At 42.6% G+C, this 22,629-nt stretch overlaps 1 protein-coding gene across 4 annotated transcripts in view; it reads left to right on the top strand.

Moving 5' to 3' along the window:
* Positions 1-22,629, top strand: part of Myo1b (myosin IB) — a 165,422-nt gene that overhangs the window by 89,091 nt on the left and 53,702 nt on the right. For all 4 annotated transcript variants that reach the window (XM_085837047.1, XM_085837050.1, XM_021176619.3 and 1 more), the window contains 3 exons: positions 937-1,041; positions 4,864-4,910; positions 11,966-12,029. In XM_085837047.1, the coding sequence (XP_085693173.1) occupies positions 937-1,041; positions 4,864-4,910; positions 11,966-12,029 (216 nt within the window). The remainder of the gene's footprint in view (positions 1-936; positions 1,042-4,863; positions 4,911-11,965; positions 12,030-22,629) is intronic.

Below are 22,629 nucleotides of genomic sequence, written 5' to 3'. Positions count from 1 at the left end.
ACCCTGACTACCCAGACCAGCGTAGTTTGTTCTGCTTGCTGGCTCTTAGTTGAGCATTTCCCAGATGTTGACCATGGATTATTGGAACTAGACACATGAAAAGACGCCATGGCAAATAAACTTGAAGGCTATATAGCATTCTAGAGCCCCTTTGGAGTTCTGCAACATGCAGAGGCATAAGAAAAGCTCTAAGACGCCCTCTGATAGGGACACTTGCTTCACTGTATTTCCCTTGCTGGGGACCCACACTCATTGGCCTTGAATCACCTTCTCTTTGAACACATGCTGATATGCTATCCCTTGGAATTTAGTGTTATGGGTTTTGTGATGGTGTGTGATGCTTCTTGGTCATGAGAAACCCTAAGAAATCATGTTAGCTAAGTATTTTCTGCTCTATGTGATGGGTTCTTCATCAGCTTGACTTTCAGAGTTACTTATAAAATGTATGCAGATGACTGCCCCAGAAAGATTGTAAATCCCCAATAGTTGCTCACTTTTGGAGCTGAAGAGTAATCAGCCTGACCTAATTGTGAACAAACTGATTTGACTCAGAAACTATTTTGAAGGAAAGCAGTTCTTTTAAACTTCAGAAATACATTTGGCAAAGATGTATAGATGCCCAAGTTATTTTTGGCTTGAATCACAAACAGAACATAGATGTATGTATTTGATTACTCTGAATGTGAGTCTTCTGAGATTTTTGTTGACCATGTAACTTAGCTTTTGTTTTTAACAGCTCAGAAATAGGCTTCAAGTGTAAGCCATATTCTAACTAAATTGATGATATATTAGTTTAAAATGCAGAGCTGAAAAAGTTTCCAAAACATGTGTCTACCCAACAATAAAGATGTTTGGAAATGCAGCTAGTGAATCCCCACTCTAAATATGATTCAAAGATTCTTTAGAATTGAGTAACATGGCTGTTTCCCTCCACAGAGGCCAGCAAGCTTGTCATGTCCTATGTCGCTGCAGTGTGCGGAAAAGGAGCAGAAGTTAATCAGGTCAAGGAACAGCTTCTCCAGTCCAACCCTGTCCTGGAAGGTAAGGATTTCATGTTTGGTCCTTGTGATTCAAATAGCAAACTGTGTTCAGTTCACTTCAACTGCCCAGTGTTCAGGGAGGGAAGGGGACACCGTTCAGGCCAAAGCCTATAGAGGAATTAAGCCTTGTGAGGCTTTGTTTCAAGTCCTGAAAAGAGGCAATAGCTTACTCATGGAAAAAAAAAAAAACGTTCCCACTTAAAAAAAATACTTTTGCCATTCCATTTTTATTTAACTTACTTTGGTTTGCTTTTAAGAAATTGACTGTTTTTGCAATTGATGGTGCAGTGATGTTTTATTATTCATGGTAATGCCTGTGGCTGGTTATGTCTGTTGTCATGGAAATCAAGGACTGAAGAAAGCCCAAATGCTATCTAGTTCTCTCAAGCTTTGCTGTTAGCTATCCAGTAACTAGCTCATAATTCTTGGAGGCTAGAAATCTAAGAACAAAATCCTACTAAGATAGGTTTCATTTGTAGACCTCTCTCATCTTAGAGACAACTCCCACCTTATTCATGTAAGTTCTTCTTTTGGTGTGTAAGCTCTTCTTTCGGTGTTTCTTGGGAACAAAACTAGAAGTGAGCTCCCTGGTGTCCCTTCTCCATGCTCCATACACATAAGTACCTCCCAAAAGCTTACCTCTCGATTCTGTCACATAGAGAGTTAGAGCTTTAACATATGAATGAGGAAAAGGGGCAAGCACACTGGCCCATCATCAAGAATGAATTAAGAGATGAATTCTTTCACCAGATGGAGAATGACATTTACCGTTGGTATAAGCCGTGCTTACATTAAAAATGAAATTAGGATCCTGGAGAAGAATAGTTGCTGCTTTTGCAGAGGACCTGGGTTTGGTTCCTAGCACATACATGGCCCCTTACAACTGTCAGTAACTCTGATTCCAGAGTTACTTCTGGCTTTTGCAGATATGAGGCATGGATGTGGTGTCTGTATGTATACACGCGTGCACACACACACACATATATATATACACATAAAATAAAAGCTCAGTAAATCTTTTTTTTAAATCATGAAATTCCAGCTTTTCCTTATTGGAGAGAGGCTGTTAAATTTGCCTTATAGTATAAGTGTGTCAGTGTTGTGACTAACACAGTTGGAGTACCAGTTGGATTTCTTAGCCTTGGAGTTGCTGTGCTGGGCATGTCTTTGTTATGAGTGGGAGGCCTGCTCTAGCATTTATGGCCTCTGCTTGCCAGGTGTCAGTTACACCCTTGTACCTGTTGGGATAAAAGACAATCTCCAAACATTGGCACTGTCCTCCAGGGAGTCAAAAGCACACTTTTAGAATCTGGGCTAGAGGAATAGTTTGGCTCAACCCATTGCTCCAAGCACAGAATGACAAGATTGAAGGCTAACGAAAGCAGTGCTATCTTGGGATTGGTAGGCAACCCTTGACATGGAGGGTCACAAACCCTCCCTGTTGCCTTTTCTACTCTGCCTGGACCCTTCCTTTCCTCTGGGAAATCTTGAACTCTGAGCAGTGACTATGGCTTTGTGCCCACTGACAAGCCAGACTGGCAGCATAGGGGAGGCATGGAGCCCAATAGGCTATTACGGTTTGATCTCTCCTCCATTTAGTACCTTAACTGGTAGAGTCTGTAAGAAGTGGCATCACTACGTTTTACTAATCTGCGATCTGGCCCTTTTGCTTCCTGCCTTTGCTTTTAGGTTATGTGTTCTGCATGAGCTGATTTCTGCACAGGCTTATTTTAGGAATGCTGTGGTTAAAAGCAACAACGTAGTGGAATGCCGCAGCTTGCATTTTTGACTAGGATCTTTTTATTTGGTGGTATTTGAAACGAGGCTGCAGTGCAGGAAATGGAAGAAATGTCCACTGTGGGTGTGTGTTATCTTTTATGGGAACACTTTGCTTTTTAACTGGAGCTGCTACTGTAAATGAACGTTTAGAACAACGAACTTTATAAAAAAAAAAACAAAAAACAAAAAAGCCAACCAACCAACCAACAACTGTGGAATGTGTCTCGGGTGTTCTATAATGGAGTACTTGTTTCAGGTTTCCAGGCTCACAGGAAAAGACTTGAGTGTTTAGGGTTGTGTTTGTAATATGCAGCTCAGACTTGTTTGAGGAAAAGATGGTTTATGGCTTGCAGATGGGGCTCTGAACCAAGTGCTGGAGCAGCCCTTCGCTCCTTCCTGACTGTCAGGCCACAGTACAGTGATCTTTGTGTCAGCATCTTGAGCTGGGACTTAGGCCTGTTCTAATTATTTGACTTGGCAGGTCTACATTTCAAACCTGGCATAAAGGACTAGCCCATAAAAGCATGGGAAATGTCACAGTTTAATGGTGACCAGGTCAGGTGTCCACTGTCATCAGGGTTGCGTTCACAGACGACTTTTGCCTGGCAGTGACTTTGTGAGAATCCCCTCTTCCTCCTTTGGTGAGTGTTTCCAGTGCTTCTGCTCTCAGTGTACGGCATGTCAGCCTATCTTCTTCTGAAGTGAGCGTTTGGTGTCAGGAACTTAATAAACCATACTCGGCCCAAGCACCGCTAAATAGAAGGAACCTTCTCTGTTGACTTTGTAAAGTTTGACTTAACCTATCTTGAGCCAGCCATGTGGTGTTTGTTTGTTTGTTTGTTTGTTTGTTTGTTGAAATAAGGTCTGGCTAGCCTAGTACTTCCTCTTGCTCTGTGACACTTCCCTGTCACCCCAACCCTCATTTAACTTGATGAAGCCACGGAGGCTTCGGAAATGTGGTATCTAGCCTCTTATTCATTTTGTTTAACCACATCTTCAGGAATGATGCCGCTAGTCTCAATTGTGTGACCAAAACAGCTTGGGTTGGAGGGGGCCTTTGTAGAAATGCAGAGTTTTGTGTCTTCCAGGGTGTACTGGGCTGGCCTGGGTTCCCTTCAGGGTTTGAGATGTTCTGTTGGGGCGTCCACAGGGAGCCTTTCTACTCATGTGACCTGTACTCACACCACTCTGTTCTCCCTTTGCATCACCCCAGCTTGGCTTGTGAGTGTTTGTGCACAGGCTTGGTGAAGTAGTCCATTTACCTCACAACTACGCTGTCACCTGTGTTAAACAGGACCGTTCTGTGACCAGGGCAGAACCACCCCGCAGCTCTCCTGGGCCCTCATTTCAAAGGTCCCAGGGCGGATCGGTCTTCTGGAAGCAACTGAGATAGAAACAGACTTGGGCTGTGCATTTTGGGTCACTTTGTGTTCTAGAAAGTTTCATATAGGTCTGCCTGTGGGGCATGAGCTACCAAAGTCTGTATCATTTTTATCTTATTTGAAATGACTCATTTTCCAACTCTCAGTATAGTTCTTACTGTACTGTAGTTATGTAATCACATTTACATAAATAGCTTTATTTCAAAATTAAACGGTTTTCAGTTTCACATGCCTCCTGCAATCTATATTCCTCACCCACGTGCACCAAACCTATAAGAATAGAAAATGATTTCTGAAATAACCCGAGTGGTAGTTTTGGCGGAGGACTAGGCACCTGCTCGCTGCCCACTAGGTTCCTGTGGAAAGGGGTTAATCGGTGTAAACCTAGGCAAGATTAAGTTTAGAGCAGTGCTCGGAACAATGCCAGGATCCAACGCCGGGACTTGCTCTCTTTCTGTGTATTTCTAACCACTGAGGGACGTTTAAGAAACTTATTAAAATTTCTGCTAGATCTATTTGCGTGGGAATTGTGTGTAGACATGCCATCACTGCAAGCTCTGCTTCCAGGGTTATTCCTGTCCAGTACTACACTTGCTTTATGTTTCTGCTCAGTATTATTTTTTCTATCAGCTTTAACGATGCATCTGTTTCTCTCTCGTTAGCTTTTGGAAATGCCAAGACTGTGAGGAATGACAACTCATCTAGATTCGTAAGTATTTGTATAAGCTTAAGTGCTAACACTAATATTTAGTCCATGTGTGTTTAAACAAGCAGATGTTTAATATTTCTTAATACACACATCTTTAAAGCCAAGAGGCACCCAGCCCCAGTTGAGACCACTGTAAGTTCTATAAAAGTTCTTTGTTTGTTTTCTGAGATTCTTTTCTTTTCAGTTTTCTTTTTTTTTTTTTTTTTTTTTAGTGGCAAAGTATTTTTATCATGTTTTCTCTTCGTCTTTAATCAAAAAATTACAGAAGGCTATTTATAATCATTTCTTACTCATCTAGAGTTTGGTATTTAGAAGTCATAATTAAGACTCAGAAATTCAATAAAAAAGAAAGATCAAGTGAGTGTTGTTTGCATACTCTGTCGCCTTTGTCTCTTATTTGATGACCTCAGAGAGGATGGGATGTATTTTAAAACGTCTTGGCAATAAAATCACTAGGCTTAGTAAGTGCAGGGGCCTGGGGGAGCTGAGTACTGAAAACTGAAGCTAATTGATGTGTTGTCTTGACTGAGTCTGGCCCTTGCTGCTGTTCCAGCCTCCACTCCTGTTAGGGTCCAGCATGTGACTGCACGTTGGCAAGTTTGGCCCTCCACCTCAGTTCAGGCCCCTGATTTTCACAAAGATACAAACACTACCTGTGTTTTTGTTTTTTTTGCAGTGCTGGAAACTTTGTGCCTGCTAATTTATACCTTGTAGTACCCCACTTTTTCTCCTCTCTGATTCTTTTGGTTACAAGGTTTTGTTAAGTTCCTCAGGTAGGCCTTGAACTCATGCTGTAGCTCAGGTAGGCCTTGAACTCTCTCATTTCTATTGCTTCAGCATCCCGAGTAGGTGGGATTATACATCTGTATAGTTTGGTCTGACCCCATGAAGGGATTTTTGAGATTTTTTTTTCTTCTGTGGTTTAACTAATTTTTTGTAGTAAAAGATCGTTGACTTTAGCAATCCTCTTGTCCATTGCTCATGCCCTTGGTAATTTCTGATGCTTCTCTACCAGAGATTTTCCTTACCCCTACCTCAGATCCCTCTTGGCCTTCTTACACAGTTGTCCAAAGCTTACATAAAGAAATGGTCTCTGTGGAGATAGTTTTTGTAGCTTAGAAAGTAGAAAGCTAAATAAGTACTTAAACCCAAGGCTGTGAATTTTCCCATCGGATCAGCCTGTAAAGCCCTTATAACTAGTTTGATCTAGGCATTTACTTGTATGGTAACATGGATAATCTCATTGCATGGATAGAATTTGAAGTGAAGTAATTCCATTGGTTGGGCTTCTTTATGTGATAAAATTTAATTTTGTTTGTAAATTGTGTGTACATGCACTTGTAAAGATATTTACAAATACATGTGACCATGGCAATACAAAGGCAGAAAACTATATTGCTTAAAAGATCATTATAGTGCAATTTAAGAGCCAGTGAATGTGTTGGTAGGTGATTTATCTTATTAAATAGCTTTAGAGAAATCCTCTTATGAGTATTAGGATTTGAGATTAACACTTGATTAGATTAAATCATTTCATGCCTACCTTCTAGTAATTTCTCTGCTTTGTCATCTATGACTTGATTAATAACACACCCAAATATGTGTTGTAATTTTATAATTAGACTCTATGCTATTTTGTGTGTGACTGTGATATTGCTTGACAGTACCCTTGACTATGTTCAGGTCGGTTAACCTAGAATGAGTTTGTTGGTCACTTTACTGAGAACTCTGACAGAGCTGTAATTAAGACACATTGGTCCTAGCTGACACTTGTAACCAGTACATTCAAGGACACACCTCGTGTCTCCCATATGCCCCAGTATTTTTAGTTTGACTTCTGGAACCTTTTTATTTTCTTTTAAGAAAGAGACTTATTAGCATTATTGCCTCAGCAGTGGGTGAAACATCTACTGTGTGCAGACTGCTAAGCTGGATCGGCTCTGGAGGGAAGCAGGTGGCACTTGCACTGTTAGAAAGTGGTTTTGTCCAGCCTCAGCCTCTCATTCATTATGATTTTTGCTTGTTTGTTGTTTGTGTAGCCCTGACTGTTCTAGAACTCTGTCTGAAGACCATGCTGGTCTTGAACTTAAAGAGATAGTCCTGCTTCTGCCTCTCGAATGGTGGTAATAAAGGCATGTGCTACCATTCAATAAGAATTTTAGCCCAGCAGTGGTGGCACACACCTTTCATCCCAGCACTTGGGAGACAGAGACAGGTGGATTTCTGAGTTTGAGGTCAGCCTGGTCTACAGGTTGAGTTCCAGGACAGCCAAAGCTACAGAGAAACCCTGTCTCAAAGAACCAGGAAAAAAATTAAAATGTATGGATTTGTTTCTGTGTTTTACTATAAGTATGTATACACCTCCCATGTAGCTGGAGTGATCTTTGCAGACAGGTTCCAGCAAGCCTCTGTTGTGCCTCTTTACCTCTACCTGCACATGCTGGGTGCTCTCTAGACCTGCACATGCTGGGTGCTCTCTAGACCTGTACATGCTGGGTGGTATATTGTATTACTTATGTCTCCCTTCAAATGATACCTTGGTAATAACTTTCTCTCTTTTTATTTTTTTATTGGCTATTTTCTTTATTTACATTTCAAATGTTATCTCCTTTTCTGGTCCCCCTTCCGAAACCCCCTAACCCTTCCCCCGTCCCCTGCTTCTGTGAGGGTGTTGCTTCACCTACTCCCGCCTCCCCACCCTTGAATTCCCCTACACTGGGGCTTCGAGCCTTCACAGGTCCAAGGTCCAAGGCCCTCTCCTTCCAATGATGCCCGACAAGGCCATCCTCTGCTACATCTGTGGCAGGATCATGGGTCCCTCCATGTGTACTCCTTGGTTGGTGGTTTAGTCCTTGGGAGCTCTGGGAGGTCTGGTTGGCTGATATTATTATTCTTCCTATGGGATTGCAAACTCCTTCAGCTCCTCTAGTGATTTCTCTAACTCCTCCATAGGGGACCCCATGCTCAGTCCAATGGTTGGCTGAGAGCACCTGCCTCTGTATTTGTCAGGCGCTGGCAGAGTCTCTCAGGAGACAGCTATATCAGGCTCCTGTCAGCAAGCACTTGTTGGCATCTACAGTAAATAGTCTCTGGGTTTGGTGACTGTATATGGGATGGATCCCCAGGTCAGGCAGTCTGTGGCCTTTCCTTCAGTCTCTGCTCTACACTTTGTCTTCATATTTTCTGTCATGAGTACTTTTGTTCCCCTTTGTAAGAAGGACTGAAGTATCCACACTTTGGTCTTCCTTCTTGAGCTTCCTGTGGTCTGTGAATTGTATCTTGGGTATTCTGAACATTTAGGCTAATATCCACTTATCAGTGAGTGCATACCATGTGTGTTTTTTTGTGATTGGGTTACCTCATTCAGGATGTTATTTTCTAGTTCCATCCATTTGCCTAGGAATTTCATGAATTCATTGTTTTTAATAGATGAGTAGTACTCCACAGTGTAAATGTACCACATTTTCTGTGTCCATTCCTCTGTTGAAGGACATCTGGGTTCTTTCCAGCTTCCGGCTATTATATATAAAGCTGGTATGAACATAGTGGAGCATGTGTCCTTATTATATATTGGAGAACTGAATCCAAGAACACATCAAAACCATCATTCACCACAATCAAGTAGGCTTCATCCCAGGGATGCGGGGTGGTTCAATATATGGAATCCACCAACGTAAACCACTACATAAGCAAACTCAAAGAAAGAAAACACATGATCATTTCATTAGATGCTGAAAAAGCATTTGACAAAACTCAACATCACTTCATGTTAAAAGTCTTGGAAATATCAGGCAACATAGACACTCAGAAAACACTCAACCAGTGAATGCTTCTCCTTAAGAAGCGTATAGACTCATTGGGGAGGTTGGGCATATCTAAAGCTAGTGATGACATAGTACATGCATTTTAAAGGTTCCCAGAAAGCTACATGTGAAGTTTTATGGACTTTTAGAGAAGATTCTATGATAGAAGATAGTGTTAAATGGACTCAGAAATCCTCTGGAGAACAGGAAAGATTGGCTGGGTACCATGAAGAAGCCTGGGCCTGAGTTTACCATAGTTTGTTGCTGGAATGTGTGGAAGGGGTGTTAAGACCACGGACTAAGCTTCCAACTGGAGCATGCTGAGAATCAAGTTTAGCGGCCTATACTTTTTGTTAAGTTACAGAAAGCCACAAGTCATTTCCAAGTAGACTAGTGACATCATCAGAACCCAGCTTTAGATGAGCTGTGAGGGTGTGGCTGCCTTAGGGCCATTTCTTCAGAGAGGAAATTCGCACGGCTATCCAACAGCTATCCAACAGTTCACTGGTAGTTGGCTTCCTGTTCTCCTCTCTGCAGTGTTTATACTCTTGCCATTTACTGTCTGACAGCTTCTTCAGAGAAGTCACCAGGCCCTCAGACTGAATCCTATACTTGCGTGTGTGTGTGTGTGTGTGTGTGTGTGTGTGTCCCTACATACATCTGCAGTGGTTTTTGTTTTGTTTTGTTTTTGTTTTTCTTTTGGTGTCCAAATACCTTACAAAGTCAACTTAGGAAGGATTTATTTTGGCTTATGGTTTAAGAAGCATCCATGATGATCTCTGACATTATGCCATCTGTCCTTTGGCTGGTCCCTGTGTCCAAAAGGTTCTACAGCTTTCCCAAAGAGCTCCACCAGCTGGCACCAAATGTTCAAACATCAAGCTGTGGGGAATATTTTACACTCACAATGTCACCTTGGAAGATTTCCAACTCTTGTTTCACTAAGCCCCTTCACCTGCTGTCTGGATCCTGTTGCCTCCTGTGCCCAAGGACTCCTGTGGGAGGGTATCTCCTCCTTGGAGGTCAATCCCTAGCCCACCTCTTTTAGAGTTTTCTTTTCTCTTCTCTAGTTGCTTTTCCTCCTGTGTTCCCTCTATTCTGGAGGGCCTCTCTGTCAAGCCCCAGCCTGCCCCTGCCACTCTGGCTAGCTCTCTGTGTTCATCTGTTGCTGCTCCTACTGGAAGCTATCAACATTTCTCCCCTAATCAGTGCAGCCACCTGATACCCTGGTCCCTTGATACCACTGCATCTGGTCCTGCTCCTTTCTAGTCCAATGCACATTAATCAGGTGAGCTTGTAAAAGTGGCGAATCTGATCATGCCTCCTTGTTTAGTAGCCTTCAGGAACAATGGGTCACATCAGGAGAATGTAAAAAGGTCACAGTGCTCTGAGTTTGTTCTCTACGCTGAAAGCTTCCCTCACTGTCATGACAAGAGCTGGTCCTTGTGCCTGCTTCTTCTGTTCCCTAACTCCTGTCCACCTAACTTCAGACCCTTTGCATTAACTATGAACTCACTTCTTCCCTTCTCTTCCCACCTTGAATAACCATGTGTATCCATGAGCTCTAGCCAGCTTGTCTCTCTACCACTATGTCCTATTTACCAGGCTGCCAGCTCCTTCCCAGCAGAGATGGTGTCTAGTTTTTTGTTTTGTTTTGTTTTTTTCCCCCTCTGCCTTTGTCAACCTAGAAGAAATGATTTGGAGACATTTGCTTGATGCACATGATGATATGAAAAGGATAGATGGCAGTGGAAGAGGAGACCTCAGGGAGTGGCTATAAGCTAATAAAAAAAAGTCACAAATTGTGTTGTTGACTAAGTGCCATGTGGTCATAGTTTTTCACCCTTCCTATCACATTTTGAAAATTAATGTAACTCTTAGGGAAAATTATATACAAAGTGTCTATTTGACTATGATTAAGGTAGCACATGACACAAAACACACACAAAAAACTTTTTACTAATAAAATAAATATACTCATTTCCAAACACAGAGCAACTGCCATGGTATTCTGATGATTATGGTACTCTTCAGTGATGCATCAGAGACTGACCATAAACATCACAATGCTAAGCTCCAGCCAACTTAAGATACTGTCTATGAAATGCAATGTGAATCTGGGCTCTCTATTTCTATACAGTGTAGGTCAAAAGCCACTAAAAGGAATAACTAGTCTTTGGTTCCGAGCTTGTGATACCACATCATTGCATGTTGGTTACAGCAGATGGGAACATGGAGTGTTGCCGTTCACTTACTGCCTGATGCAGAGTTTGTATGGCTAACACATTCGCCTATGAAATGAAATAACTTATCTTTCCAATCAGTTTCTCTGCCAAGACTATTACTTGTGCTTTTTGTTGTGACTATAAAAAGAGAAAGAGGGGCTGGAGAGATGGCTCAGCAGTTTAAGAGTACTGACTGCTCTTCCAGAGGTCCTGAGTTCAAACCCCACAACCACATGGTGGCTCACAACCATCTGTAATGGAATCCGATGCTTCTTCTGGTGTGTCTGAAGACAGCAACAGTGTACTGACGTTCATAAAATACATAAATCTTGGGAGAAAGAGAAAGAGAGAGCTATATGAATATGTTCTGGCAGGGTGTGAGGGTAGGGGGTGTCTCAGCGGGCCCATGCCAAGGCATCCCTTGCCCCTGAGAGACCAGACACACACTGGTATAGTATAGAATAGAGTTTATTTAGGGCATGGGGAGGGGAGTTAAGAGGGTAGCAGAGGCAGAGAAAGGCAGAGTGAAGGAAAGAATAGAGAAGTGGAGGGCGGCCATGAATGGGGAATGGGGGGGGGGGAAGGCAAGTGGAAAGCAAGAATAAAGGAGACAGAAGAGTAAGAAAGAAGTGAGGGGCCAAGCAGCCTTTTTTATAGTGGGCCAAGCCTACCTGGCCATTGCCAGGAACTGTGGGAGTGGAGTTTAGACAAAATACCAACACTTTTAGTCTTGATTTGAAAACGGTCTGAAGTGGAAAAAAAAATCACGTGATGGAAAGGAGCACCCCTGTCCCCCTCCCTCCATGTGTGTGCTGGTCTGTGTGCATGTGTGTCAGCCACGATCCTGGTGGGCTCTAGGACTAGGGTATACAGTGTGAATTATTCACGGAGGCACATGGCTTTGAGTCATGCTTATATGAAGTACCTTTTCTTAATTACATTGAAACAAAAGACTAAAAATGAGTCGGTGTGCTGTTTTCCAAAACACGGGCTTTTGAGATGAACTTACAGAGTCTTTCTTTGACAGGGCAAATACATGGATATTGAATTTGACTTTAAAGGCGATCCGCTGGGAGGAGTGATAAGTAACTGTGAGTATTTTTACTTGACTCTTTATAAGCCAGTTGAGAATAATAAAACAAGCATTTTAAAATAGTGGGAAAAATTTAAATACTGTGTCTTGAAGAGGTGAGAAGAGGTCTGTTTACTTTTCTAAAAAATTTTAGCCATTGAATTCCAAATTGCTTTGTGATATAATGTAAGGTATAGATGTGTATATACATGTATGTATGCATGCACATATATACCTTACATAATGTATGCATGCATATATACATATATATTGTTTTGGTGTTTTGAGTTTTTTCCCTTTTCCATTATTTTATTTATTTACTTTACATTCTGATTGCTGTCCCCCTTCTCCCAGTCCCTGACTTTATTCAATCCCTCACCCCATTCTCCTTACCCTTCTCTGAGAGTGTGGAAGCTCTCCCTGGGTACTGATACATCAAGTCTCTGGAGGGATAGGTGCATCTTCTCCCATTAAGGCCAGACAAGGCAACCCATTTAGGGGAATGGATTCACAGGTAGGCAATAGATTTAGGTAGAGCACCTGCTCCAGTTGTTGGGGGATCCTCGTAAAAACTGAGCTGCACATCTGCTACATATGTGTGGCGGTGGTGGGAGGGGGGTCTAGGTCCAGCCTGTGATGCTCTTTGGTTGGTGGTTCAGTCTTTGAGAGACCCTAACAGTCCAGGTTAGTTGATACTGTTGGTCTTCCTATGGGGTTCTTATCCCCTCTGGTCCCTCAGTCCTTCCCTCAACTCTTCTGTAAGACTCTGTGAGCTTCACTCAGTGTTTGACTGTGGCCCTCTGCATCTGTTTCAGTCAGCTGATGTGTAGAGCCTCTCAGAGTACAGTTATGTTAGGCTCTTGTCTGCAAGCATAACAGAGTATCATTAATAGTGTCAGGGATTGGTGCATGCCCATGGGATGGTCTAAAGTTGGACCAGTTATTGGTCAGTTATTCCCTTAGTCTCTGCTCCATCTTTGTCCCTGCATTTCTTGTTGACAGGACAGATTTGGGGTTGGAAAGTCTTGTGGGCGGGTTGGTGTCTTTATCCCTCCAGTGGAGGTCTGCCTGGCTATAGGAAGTGACCACTTCAGGTTCCATATGCCCACTGCTCGGAGTCTCAGCTAAAGTCACCCCCATAGATTCCTGGGAGCCTCCCTCATCCCTGGTCTCTGGCATGTCCTAGAGCTGCTTCCCCTCTGCTCCAGGCGCCAATTTCCATTCATTCTCCTGGCGCTCTGGCCCTCTCTCCAGTCTCTCTCCAAAGCTCCATCCTGAATCCACTCACCCATTCCCTCTCTCAACCATTCCTCTCTCTCCCCACCATCTGTTGAGAGAGAATCTTAACTGTCTCACCCAAACAGACCTCAAAACTCATTTATCATAGTGGCTGGCTAGATTGTTGTTAAAGATTAATTTATCTTATTTTTTTTTATCAGATGTTTTCTTCATTTACATTTCAAATGTTATTCCCTTTCCTAGTTTCCTCTTGGAAAATTCCCTATACCCTCCTGTTCCCCCATACTCCACAACCCACCCACTCCCACTTCCTGGCCCTTGCATTCTCCTATACTGGGGCCCAGAATCTTCACAAGACCAAGGACCTCTCTTCCCACTGATGGCCAACTAGGCCATCCTCTCCTACATATGCAGCTAGAGACATGAGCTCTGGGGGTACTGGTTAGTTCATATTGTTGTTCCTCCTATAAGGTTGCAGACCCCTTCAGCTCCTTGGGTACTTTCTCTAGCTCCTTCATTGGGGACCCTGCATTCCATCCAATAGCTGACTGTGAACATCTACTTCTATATTTAGGAAACTGTTTAGAAATCTACTAAAGTATTTGTTGTTTTTATATCTCACAGGTCTTTAAGCTAATCTAATGTGAAAAAAAAATCCTTCCAGGGTGATTTTTTTCTGTAACAAAATATATTCTGTGATTAAAAATAAAATCTAAGGAAGTTATTAATTAATTCTGTGGTGCTAAGATTGAACCCAGGGCCTCACACACACTGGGCAAGTGTGCTGAGTTTTACCTTAGCCCTAAAATAGAATTGATTTGTTGTTATCATTGTTGTTGTTGTTGTTGGTGGTGGTCTGTTTGTTTGTTTGTTTGAGACAGGATTTCTCTGTGTATCCCTGGCTGTCCTGGAGGTCACTCTGTAGACCAGGCTGGCCTCAAACTCACAGAGATCCATCTGCCTCTGCTTCCCAAATGCTGGAATTAAAGGTGTGCCATCACTGTCCAGCTAAATTAATAGCTTTTTAAAGGAACCTTTATCTAATACAACAAGTGAGTAGACCTTTACCTCAGATGTTATTTTGAGAATTGTCACCTCTCTTCCTGGATAGCTAGATTTAAAAAAAAAAAAATTGTTAGTAAAATGTTGAGTCATTAGCTCCTTCTGAGGGTGGCTGGAGTACGGAAATCAGCGGGGCTGGGTAAGGGCTGCTCAGTAGCTCCCAGGCCAGCCAGTGTTTGTAGACTGTCAGGAGTGAGCCATGTGCCTCTGAATGGCTATTGTGTGCCTTCATTGCCTTGGAGCCAGGGAGCCACAACACTACCCTGATGCTTCTCCTTTTTTGATTTTTAAAAATTTTTAGATGTCATTTGTTTGGAAATTGATTATAACACGGGTGTTTATGTGCTCTCAGCCATTACTTTGCTGTCCTCTTGAGTGCTCTGGTTGGTTTTAGGATCAGACCCCCAGGCTCACCCCAGAGTGCTCCAGGAATTGTTAAAATGAAAATAAATATACATATAGATTAGATAAGGAAATGATAGAGCTGTCTAAGTGCTCAGAACACCTTTCGTGGCTTGTTACAGTAATGATATTCCTTTTATTTTTATTTTTAAAAGAATTTAAATTGTATATACATACATGTATGTCTGCGTCTGCAGATGTGAGTGCTGACGCCAGAAGCAGGTGTTGGATTCCTTAGAGCTGGAGTGACAGATTGTTGTGAGGTGACCTGGTTCGTGTGGGGGGCTAGGAAACCAACTTGTATTATCCAGAAGAGCAACAAGCCCTCTTCACCACTGAGCCAGCTCTCCATCACAAGTGAAATGTGTTGCTGAAGCTGAGATATAAAGTGGGGGAAATGAGCCATGGTCTGGTGAAAGAGGAGATGGTTAGCCCCCAACCCTCGGACCCCATGCTGCTTGTGAGCTCTTCCTGATCAGCCCTAGGGTCAGCAGAGAGCTGGGCAGAAATTGGTGTTTTGAGTGATTTGAACATACCATGTAGCCAAATTTGTGCAGTGTGTTGGGGGAAGGAAGGAAAGGACAAGAATGAGAACACTTATGGCTTCTTCGTGACTTTATGAGGGTCAGAAGTCAATGTCTTTATTAGCGTTTGGAGGTCAGAGGTCAGTATCTTTATTTACTTTATTTTTTGAGATGAAATCTTCTTGAACCTGGAGCTCATCGACCTTGCTTGACCACAGGCTAGCTTGTGCCAAAGTTCTTGTATCTCTGTGTCCCCAGGGTATTGTAGGTGCATGTCCCAGAGTCGGGGTCTTTACCTGAGTCCCAGAGATCTGAACTTGTGTTGTCACGCCCTTGTGGCAGGCACCTTATCAGCTGAGCTATCTCCCAGCCCCCCAAGTAGCTAAATTTTAAAACAAAAGTCTCATCACAATTCACAGACAGGGCTATCATTCTCTCATCTTTGAAATGATAGTGAGTTCTGTGGTCCTTTCCCCTCGGTCTTTTGGAGTTCTTACGTGATTCAACTTTTCCTTTTGGTTTGCCTGACTGTGTACTTTTGTGTGCTACTCATTTTGATTGTGCATGTTTGTGAGAATGTATCATTATGAGGAAAATGCCTTGAAGGGAAAGTTCGAATATGAAATGAAATTGCGTAGGATTCTGCAATTTAGATTAGATGATTTTATATGCCAAATATGGAAGCAAAGTACTCATTGGTGCAGCGTGCGTATCCTGTAACCAGAAGCAAATGTTTGTGACCCCTACCAGGCTGCCCAGGCAGACTTCCTGCAGTGCATGGCAGCTGATGAGAGCTGTCTGGGAGATGGGATGACTTGAGTCTAATACCACCATCTTTAGGAACAACTAATTTTAATTTGGCAAGCTATAGACAAATCTTTAGTACTTTCTTTTTATAAGGCACATATAATTATTATATGATTAACCCTAGTTACTACATTAACTAGTTATTACATTGGTGGTAGCATTAGGTTCCTCCTTTCATCACAGAGCCTGCGGATGAATATTCTGGGATGATGCAGTCAGTACTGTTCTTGACAAGTCTATGAAGATAATTAAAGGTTACTTCATCATAAGTATGAGAAAATAATTTTGGATTTGAAATTTAAGTTCACGTTTCACGTTTTAAACAGAAATGTCCTCCTTGACACAAGAATCAGGAGATTCTTACAGTTTCCATGGAGACTAAATACTAAACATTTCTTTTCCATTAAGATTAATATGTCTGTGTGAATGAAATTTCATATGGTCTTGGTTACTGGTTGTTCCCACAAGAAAATGGTGAAATGGGAACACCCTGGTGTTTAAGAGTGTCCTTTGCTTTAGAGAGAACAGGAAATTTCACCCCATATAGACAGGGCTGAGTCATGGTGGTCACAGGAGCTGCTGGGCTGGCTCCAGTGCATATAAAACAGTGGGTGATTTACCCTGGCCATGACCATGACACGTAGCTTCTTGCAGCCTGGAAAAGAGGACAGACTTTGCTGTTTTGTAGAAGATATACATTGCTTCCTTTCCCAGCAACCATTGGTAAAAGCACAAATTGTTAACTGGCTAAAATTATCACCCTAGGAGAGGTGCAAGAGCCCTCTAGACAGTTGTATACCTGGGAAGTGGAAAACAGAGGCCAACAACAACACAGTTCCCTCTTTCTAAAAGAGATATGCAATAAAATTTTAGGTCTGGAACTCACCTGAAGTTACAGATCCCTGAGGGCAGTGCTGTGAGGAAGGAGGTGTAATTAAAATGGAAGGTGACAAATGCTTTCTTTAGTAGAGAAGATAAAACACACATGGAAGATGTTCCACCCACCTGGAGCGTCTTGTTCCTAGTTGGCTTGTTGGTCACATACTAGTCCCAGTGCTTGTATTTAATGTTTTCGTGCCCCACAGTTACAAAACTAGGTTCCTCTTTGAGAAACCAGGTTTCTCCTCCTCCTCTTCCTCCTCCTCCTCTTCTTTTTCTCCTCCTCCTCCTCTTTCTTCTCTTTCTCTTCTTCCTCCCTCCTCTTTCCTCTTCCTCCCTCTTCCTCCTGTTCTTCCCTCTCCTCTTCCTCCTCTTCCTGCTCCCCCCTCTCCTCCTTTCTTTTAATACTCCCAGGCACCTTCTTAAATCTGTGCTGCTTGGAAGCAATTAGACTGTAGAAACATATGATATAAATCTCAAGGGTTTTTATCTGATCAAAGAATAGCACAGAGGAATTTGCTCTGAAAATAGTCTCTATTTTTAAGTGAACCATCTAATGCCTAAACTAAGGTGAAAACTCTGGCTGCCCTCATCCCATTTGGGTGTCAGGAACCTAGTGAAATAATGCCTCACGTGACTAACTGGAGAGACATAGACAGCCCTGGCTGTCCACTTTCATCATTTGGGCATCTACTTCATGAGCACATCTCTTCCTTGTTTATCACATGATCTCTCTGGTGTCTCTTCAAAGACAGCAAGTTACTGCAGTTCTCTGGTCCTCTATGTCCTCATCCTTGAAGTGAGATTAGTAGTGTCTAGCTATGTGAGGATCTCTTATTCATTGGCTCTAAAGTGCTTGTTTGGGGCCTGGCATGTAGTGAACATTCAATGAATGTTTATTTTCCATTATTAAATACCAATTTGTTCATTGCCTTCCACCAAATACATAGTCTGTAAGCATAGAGGCAACCTATCTATTGCTGAATAACCAGCAGCTGAATAAATCTGGCCTATCTCTCTCTCTCTCTCTCTCTCTCTCTCTCTCTCTCTCTCACACACACACACACACACACACACACACACTAACATGTCAGTATATGCTTTAGAATAATTTAAGAAGTAACGCTCCAGATTTAGTGTATAGTTTTATCTATATGTTTGATTTTTTGGTAATCCTGGAGATTGAATTTAGGACCTCATGATCCTAAATTCTGTACCACCACCTCATGGTCCTAAATACTGTACCACCAAGCTGCAACTCCATTCTTTTTTACTATTTTACACTGAGTTGCAGGAGCGTTGAGGCTTGTTGCAGCCAGTGTCCATGGCTTCTCCCTGTGGCCATTGCCCCATGTGTCTCACTGGACAGAAGGGCACAGGCCACACCTGCACCTCATGCCTAGGCCTGCAGTGCAGTTGCCCCTCCTGCCGCCCTGGAGAGGAGTAGTGAGGAAGGATTAGGTGAGGCTGGGGAGTTTCCCTGGGGAAATATGCTCCCAAGGCACAGGCAGGCAGAGGAATGAAGTGGCCCTACTCAGAAGGTGGAGATGGCCTTGAGCTTTTGATTCCTCTCCTCTTGCATTTCTTGTGAATTTATGGTACAGTTGTTTGCTGCTTTTATGTGTTGCCTCCTTGTATTAGTCAGGGTTCTCTAGAGTCACAGAACTTATGGATAGTCTCTATATAGTAAAAGAATTTATTGATGACTTACAGTCGGCAGCCCAATTCCCAACAATGGTTCAGTCGCAGCTGTGAATGGAAGTTCAAGGATCTAGCAGTTACTCAGTCTCACACGGCAAGCAGGCGAAGGAGCAAGAGCTAGACTCCCTTCTTCCAATGTCCTTATATTGTCTCCAGCAGAAGGTGTAGCCCAGATTAAAGGTGTGCTGGTGTGTTCCAGCACACCTTTAATCCCAGATAAAAGGTGTAGCCCAGATTAATTCTCCTTAAACTCGGAGATTTAATCTTCTGGAATCCATAGCCACTATGGCTCAAGATCTCCATACCAAGATCCAGATAAGGATCTCCAAGCCTCCAGATAAGGGTCACTGGTGAGCCTTCCAATTCTGGATTGTAGTTCATTCCAAATAAGTCAAGTTGACAACCAGGAATAGCCACTACACTCCTCGTGGCTTATTGTTTAAGAATGTAATGGTACATTCTTACCATTGCAGTATATGCAACGTGGCTGTACTCTTTATATTGTGTAAGACATATATAGCTTTATTCTTTTATATACCACTTTTGATCTTATTGATGGCAAATCATTGGTTAGGAATGAAGCTGCCCAATCCAATACATTCTCAACGAAACTGGTCTCATTTGTTTCTTGACACCATATGTGTGAGATGAATGTGAAGAACCTTATAGATCAATCAGTCATCAAGTTCTTGGTAGCTGGTGAACATCTACCTACCTGTAGGTAGTATCTGCCTTTAATATGCCTTCTGGAGGACTACAAATCATTACACAATTAGGCTAGCATATTAATCTTGTTTGTAAAATTAGGCCAGGCTTCATTCACATTTTGATCTTTTTTTTTCCCCTGTGTATGTATGGTGTGTGTGTGTGTGTGTGTAATCATCTTCATCTTCAGTTGTTCTTCCACCTTCTTCATTGAGACAGGTTCTCTCAGTCAAACTCCGAGTTCACAAGCATGGCTAGTCCTCATCTTGTCCTGGGACTTCTGCCTTTTAAGATATTTTAAGATATTATTATGAGCAGTCTACCATGCCTATCTGGCTTTTATGTGAGTCTTGGAGAGCCAATCTCCAGTCTTCATGTTTTTAAAGGAATTGTAATTATTTGAAATCTATGCCCCTACTAGATGTTTATATTTTGCCTTTTCCAGTGAAAATACTGAGTTCTGCTCAGCAGTTCCTGGTTATTGCGTAGTTGGAGAAGAGGCAGACAATTATTTTAGACAGGATAGAAATGGTTAAAGTTGAATAATAATGATAGTTCCTTCTATTGCAACCACATGCAGTTTGAATTCGTCTTTTGCTTTAATGACAGGGCCTGAGTGCATGAGACGAAACTCTGGGCGTTCTCTCTCAGTGCTCATCTTGAACCACCGGGGGAAAGGTGTGGAGTCTCTGGGGCTCTCAGCATTATCTGTCCTCGCTGGTAAAACTCAGGTGAAGGTGATACTTTCAGAAGCCTGCATTGGGAACTTGACCACTTCCTCTTTTGATGCTCTGTACTGACCTAACAACACCTGGTGGCTTGGAGGGCAGTTATAAATAATACCTGGTCTTCACCTTCCTCTCCTGTCCATCTGAACAGTGACTGGAAGGGAAGGGCAGCCGACACTTCAGTGGAGAGGAGCAGGCCTCGGGGACAGCGCCTGCAACTTCTGCTTTCCCATTCAGTACGGAGAGATCATGTGTGAAATGAAGACATTGTTTCCAGGCTTCCTAATCCTTTTGTTATTTCCCAGGATAATGAGATTTTCTCTTCCTCCTCCTCCTTCTCCTCCTCCTCCTCCTTCCCCTTTCCAACCCTTTCATTCTTTTTTTACTCATTTTGATTCTTTTGTCTATTTTGAAAGCCTCCATCTTCCAGAGCGTGCAATCATGGATGTTTTATTTCTAAGACATGAGCAGGCATATGAACATCTTAGGGGTTAGCTGGTAATTTTTCAGACTCAGAAGGCCCTTGAAGTGAAGGCCAGATTCTTTGTGTCAGTAGTCAGCTGGTGGTGGCCTGTTGGCGAGGAGAGCAAGTTCTGCTTCCAGGATTCCTTTGTCCCCATTATTTCTTTCTGCTTGAACTAATAAGTTTATCTCTACATAACGTGGCTTTATGTCAAACTTTACATCTCAAGGTGCAGTTCTGTTGGGGTATCTGGAGATTTTTCACATGCTCTGCTATACTCAGTATCTGGTATCTCGTAATAAGTTCTCTAAATCTCCCTACCAGAGGACCAGCCAGTACTGGCAGGAGTTCCGCAGGCAGAAGACCTGGTGGTGGTCTGTTTTCATGTCATTTGGGGCATATTTAAGTAAATTACCATGGTCAGGTGAGAAGTCCCTACAGTGAGCTGAGGGTATATTCTCTACTTTGAGTAATTATTTGCTATGGTTCCATGCTGTTTCCTTGTGCTGGTATATGCTCATTTAGCACAAAACACCAATAGGGAATGTTTCAAGCATTAGTAAATTATTTGGGGGCAAACATCTCCTCTAATTACTTTTCTACCTAGAAGCTTATAACTTCATGAAAACTCATAAAGAAACTGAAATAGGCTCTGGGGTGATATAGTAAGCATTGTAAGTCATAAAACCTTCAACTGCTTTGTAGTAAAAGCTTCCTAGTTTTGTGAGGAGTTGCTTAGCGAATTCAGGGATTTTATATCAAGTCTGGCATTTTCCAAATGCTTAAGGGTTTTTCTTTTTCTTTTCCCTGAAACCTTACAGAGCTTAGCCATGATCCCCAGTAACCAAAGCTCTGGGTTCCCACTGTGAGACACAAGCTTCCTTTTCTCACCTGTCAAGTAGAGATGACAGAGTTAACTTCAGAGGAGATGCTCAGGGTTAACTTCAGGAGATGCTGCATGTGCTAACTAATGGAAAGGAAGTAGAAATCCTGCCTCTGCTTCCTTTCTATACCTTTCCTTTTAAATACATACACTATCAGTCATGGTTGAGAATAGCTATCATTACTGACCATGTCCGGGCTCGTATAGATCAAATAGGTCCAGTCAACGTTCTTTGTCAACTGGTCTTTAACTCAGCAATGGTATCAGCAATGAATCTGAGGCCATGGCTGTTTTACTTTCTCCATTCTCTGAACATTTTCCAAGGGGCCAGGGACCAGACCAAGCAGTGTGGTATAATTGCAAAATGTGGCCAATGTGCCACATGCTTTCTGAAGGTATTATTTTATGTCTTGAAACATGAGAAATGATGCGTTAGGTACTGTCTACCACTCGTGCCCCCCATGACTAAGGGACTACCGTTAGGCAAGCAGCAGACTGTGGAGGGAGATTTTTTTATTTATTTATAACACTTAGGGATCTGAAAAGAGGCTGGAGTTGTTAATTACTCTGCCTTCCTCACCCTCACTTTGTCATTCCTCATAAGCATAAGCAACTTGTCATTCCTCTCTGAACATGTGTGTGTGTGTGTGTGTGTGTGTGTGTGTGTGTGTGTGTGTGCGTGTGTGTGTGTGAGTGTGAATGTGGGCCTGTGTAGAGGTCAGAAGATGATTTGGGGAGTTGATTCTCTCCTTCTACTTTGTTTGGGACAGGTTATCATATTCACCGATGCAATCCCAGGTAGCTGAGAGATTGTGTGGATTCTCCTCGCTCCTTCTGTCTCACTGGAGATGTCAGGAGCACAGACATGCACAGGCACATCCAGTTTTATTTGCAGTCCTGCTATCTGAACCCGGGTTCTAATACGTGCTTGTCAAGTGCCTTATCCCCTGAGCCATCAGCTTAGCCTGTCACCTGAAAAGACTTCTGTGTTGATTTGTGTGGCACAGTTACTAATGTATGGTGGATAAGCCAAGAGGAAGCAAGCTTTCTTTCCTGTCTGCTCCCGCCTGGCTAGTTCCTGGTGCTTAGTGGAACTGGTGTGGGAATGGACAAAACAGAATGCAGCCCTTGTTTGTATCTCCCACCTAGTCAGTTGCTGTCTCCTAGAAGTGCCGATTTCCTTTCAGGACTAGCTCCTCTGTGAAGAGTGCGCCCCTGGGTTCTTT

This window comes from Mus caroli, unplaced genomic scaffold (assembly GCF_978045245.1).
Source record: "Mus caroli unplaced genomic scaffold, Mus_caroli_1 scaffold_1, whole genome shotgun sequence".
Taxonomy (NCBI): Eukaryota; Metazoa; Chordata; class Mammalia; order Rodentia; family Muridae; genus Mus; species Mus caroli.
This window is presented reverse-complemented; position numbering and strand designations above follow the sequence as displayed.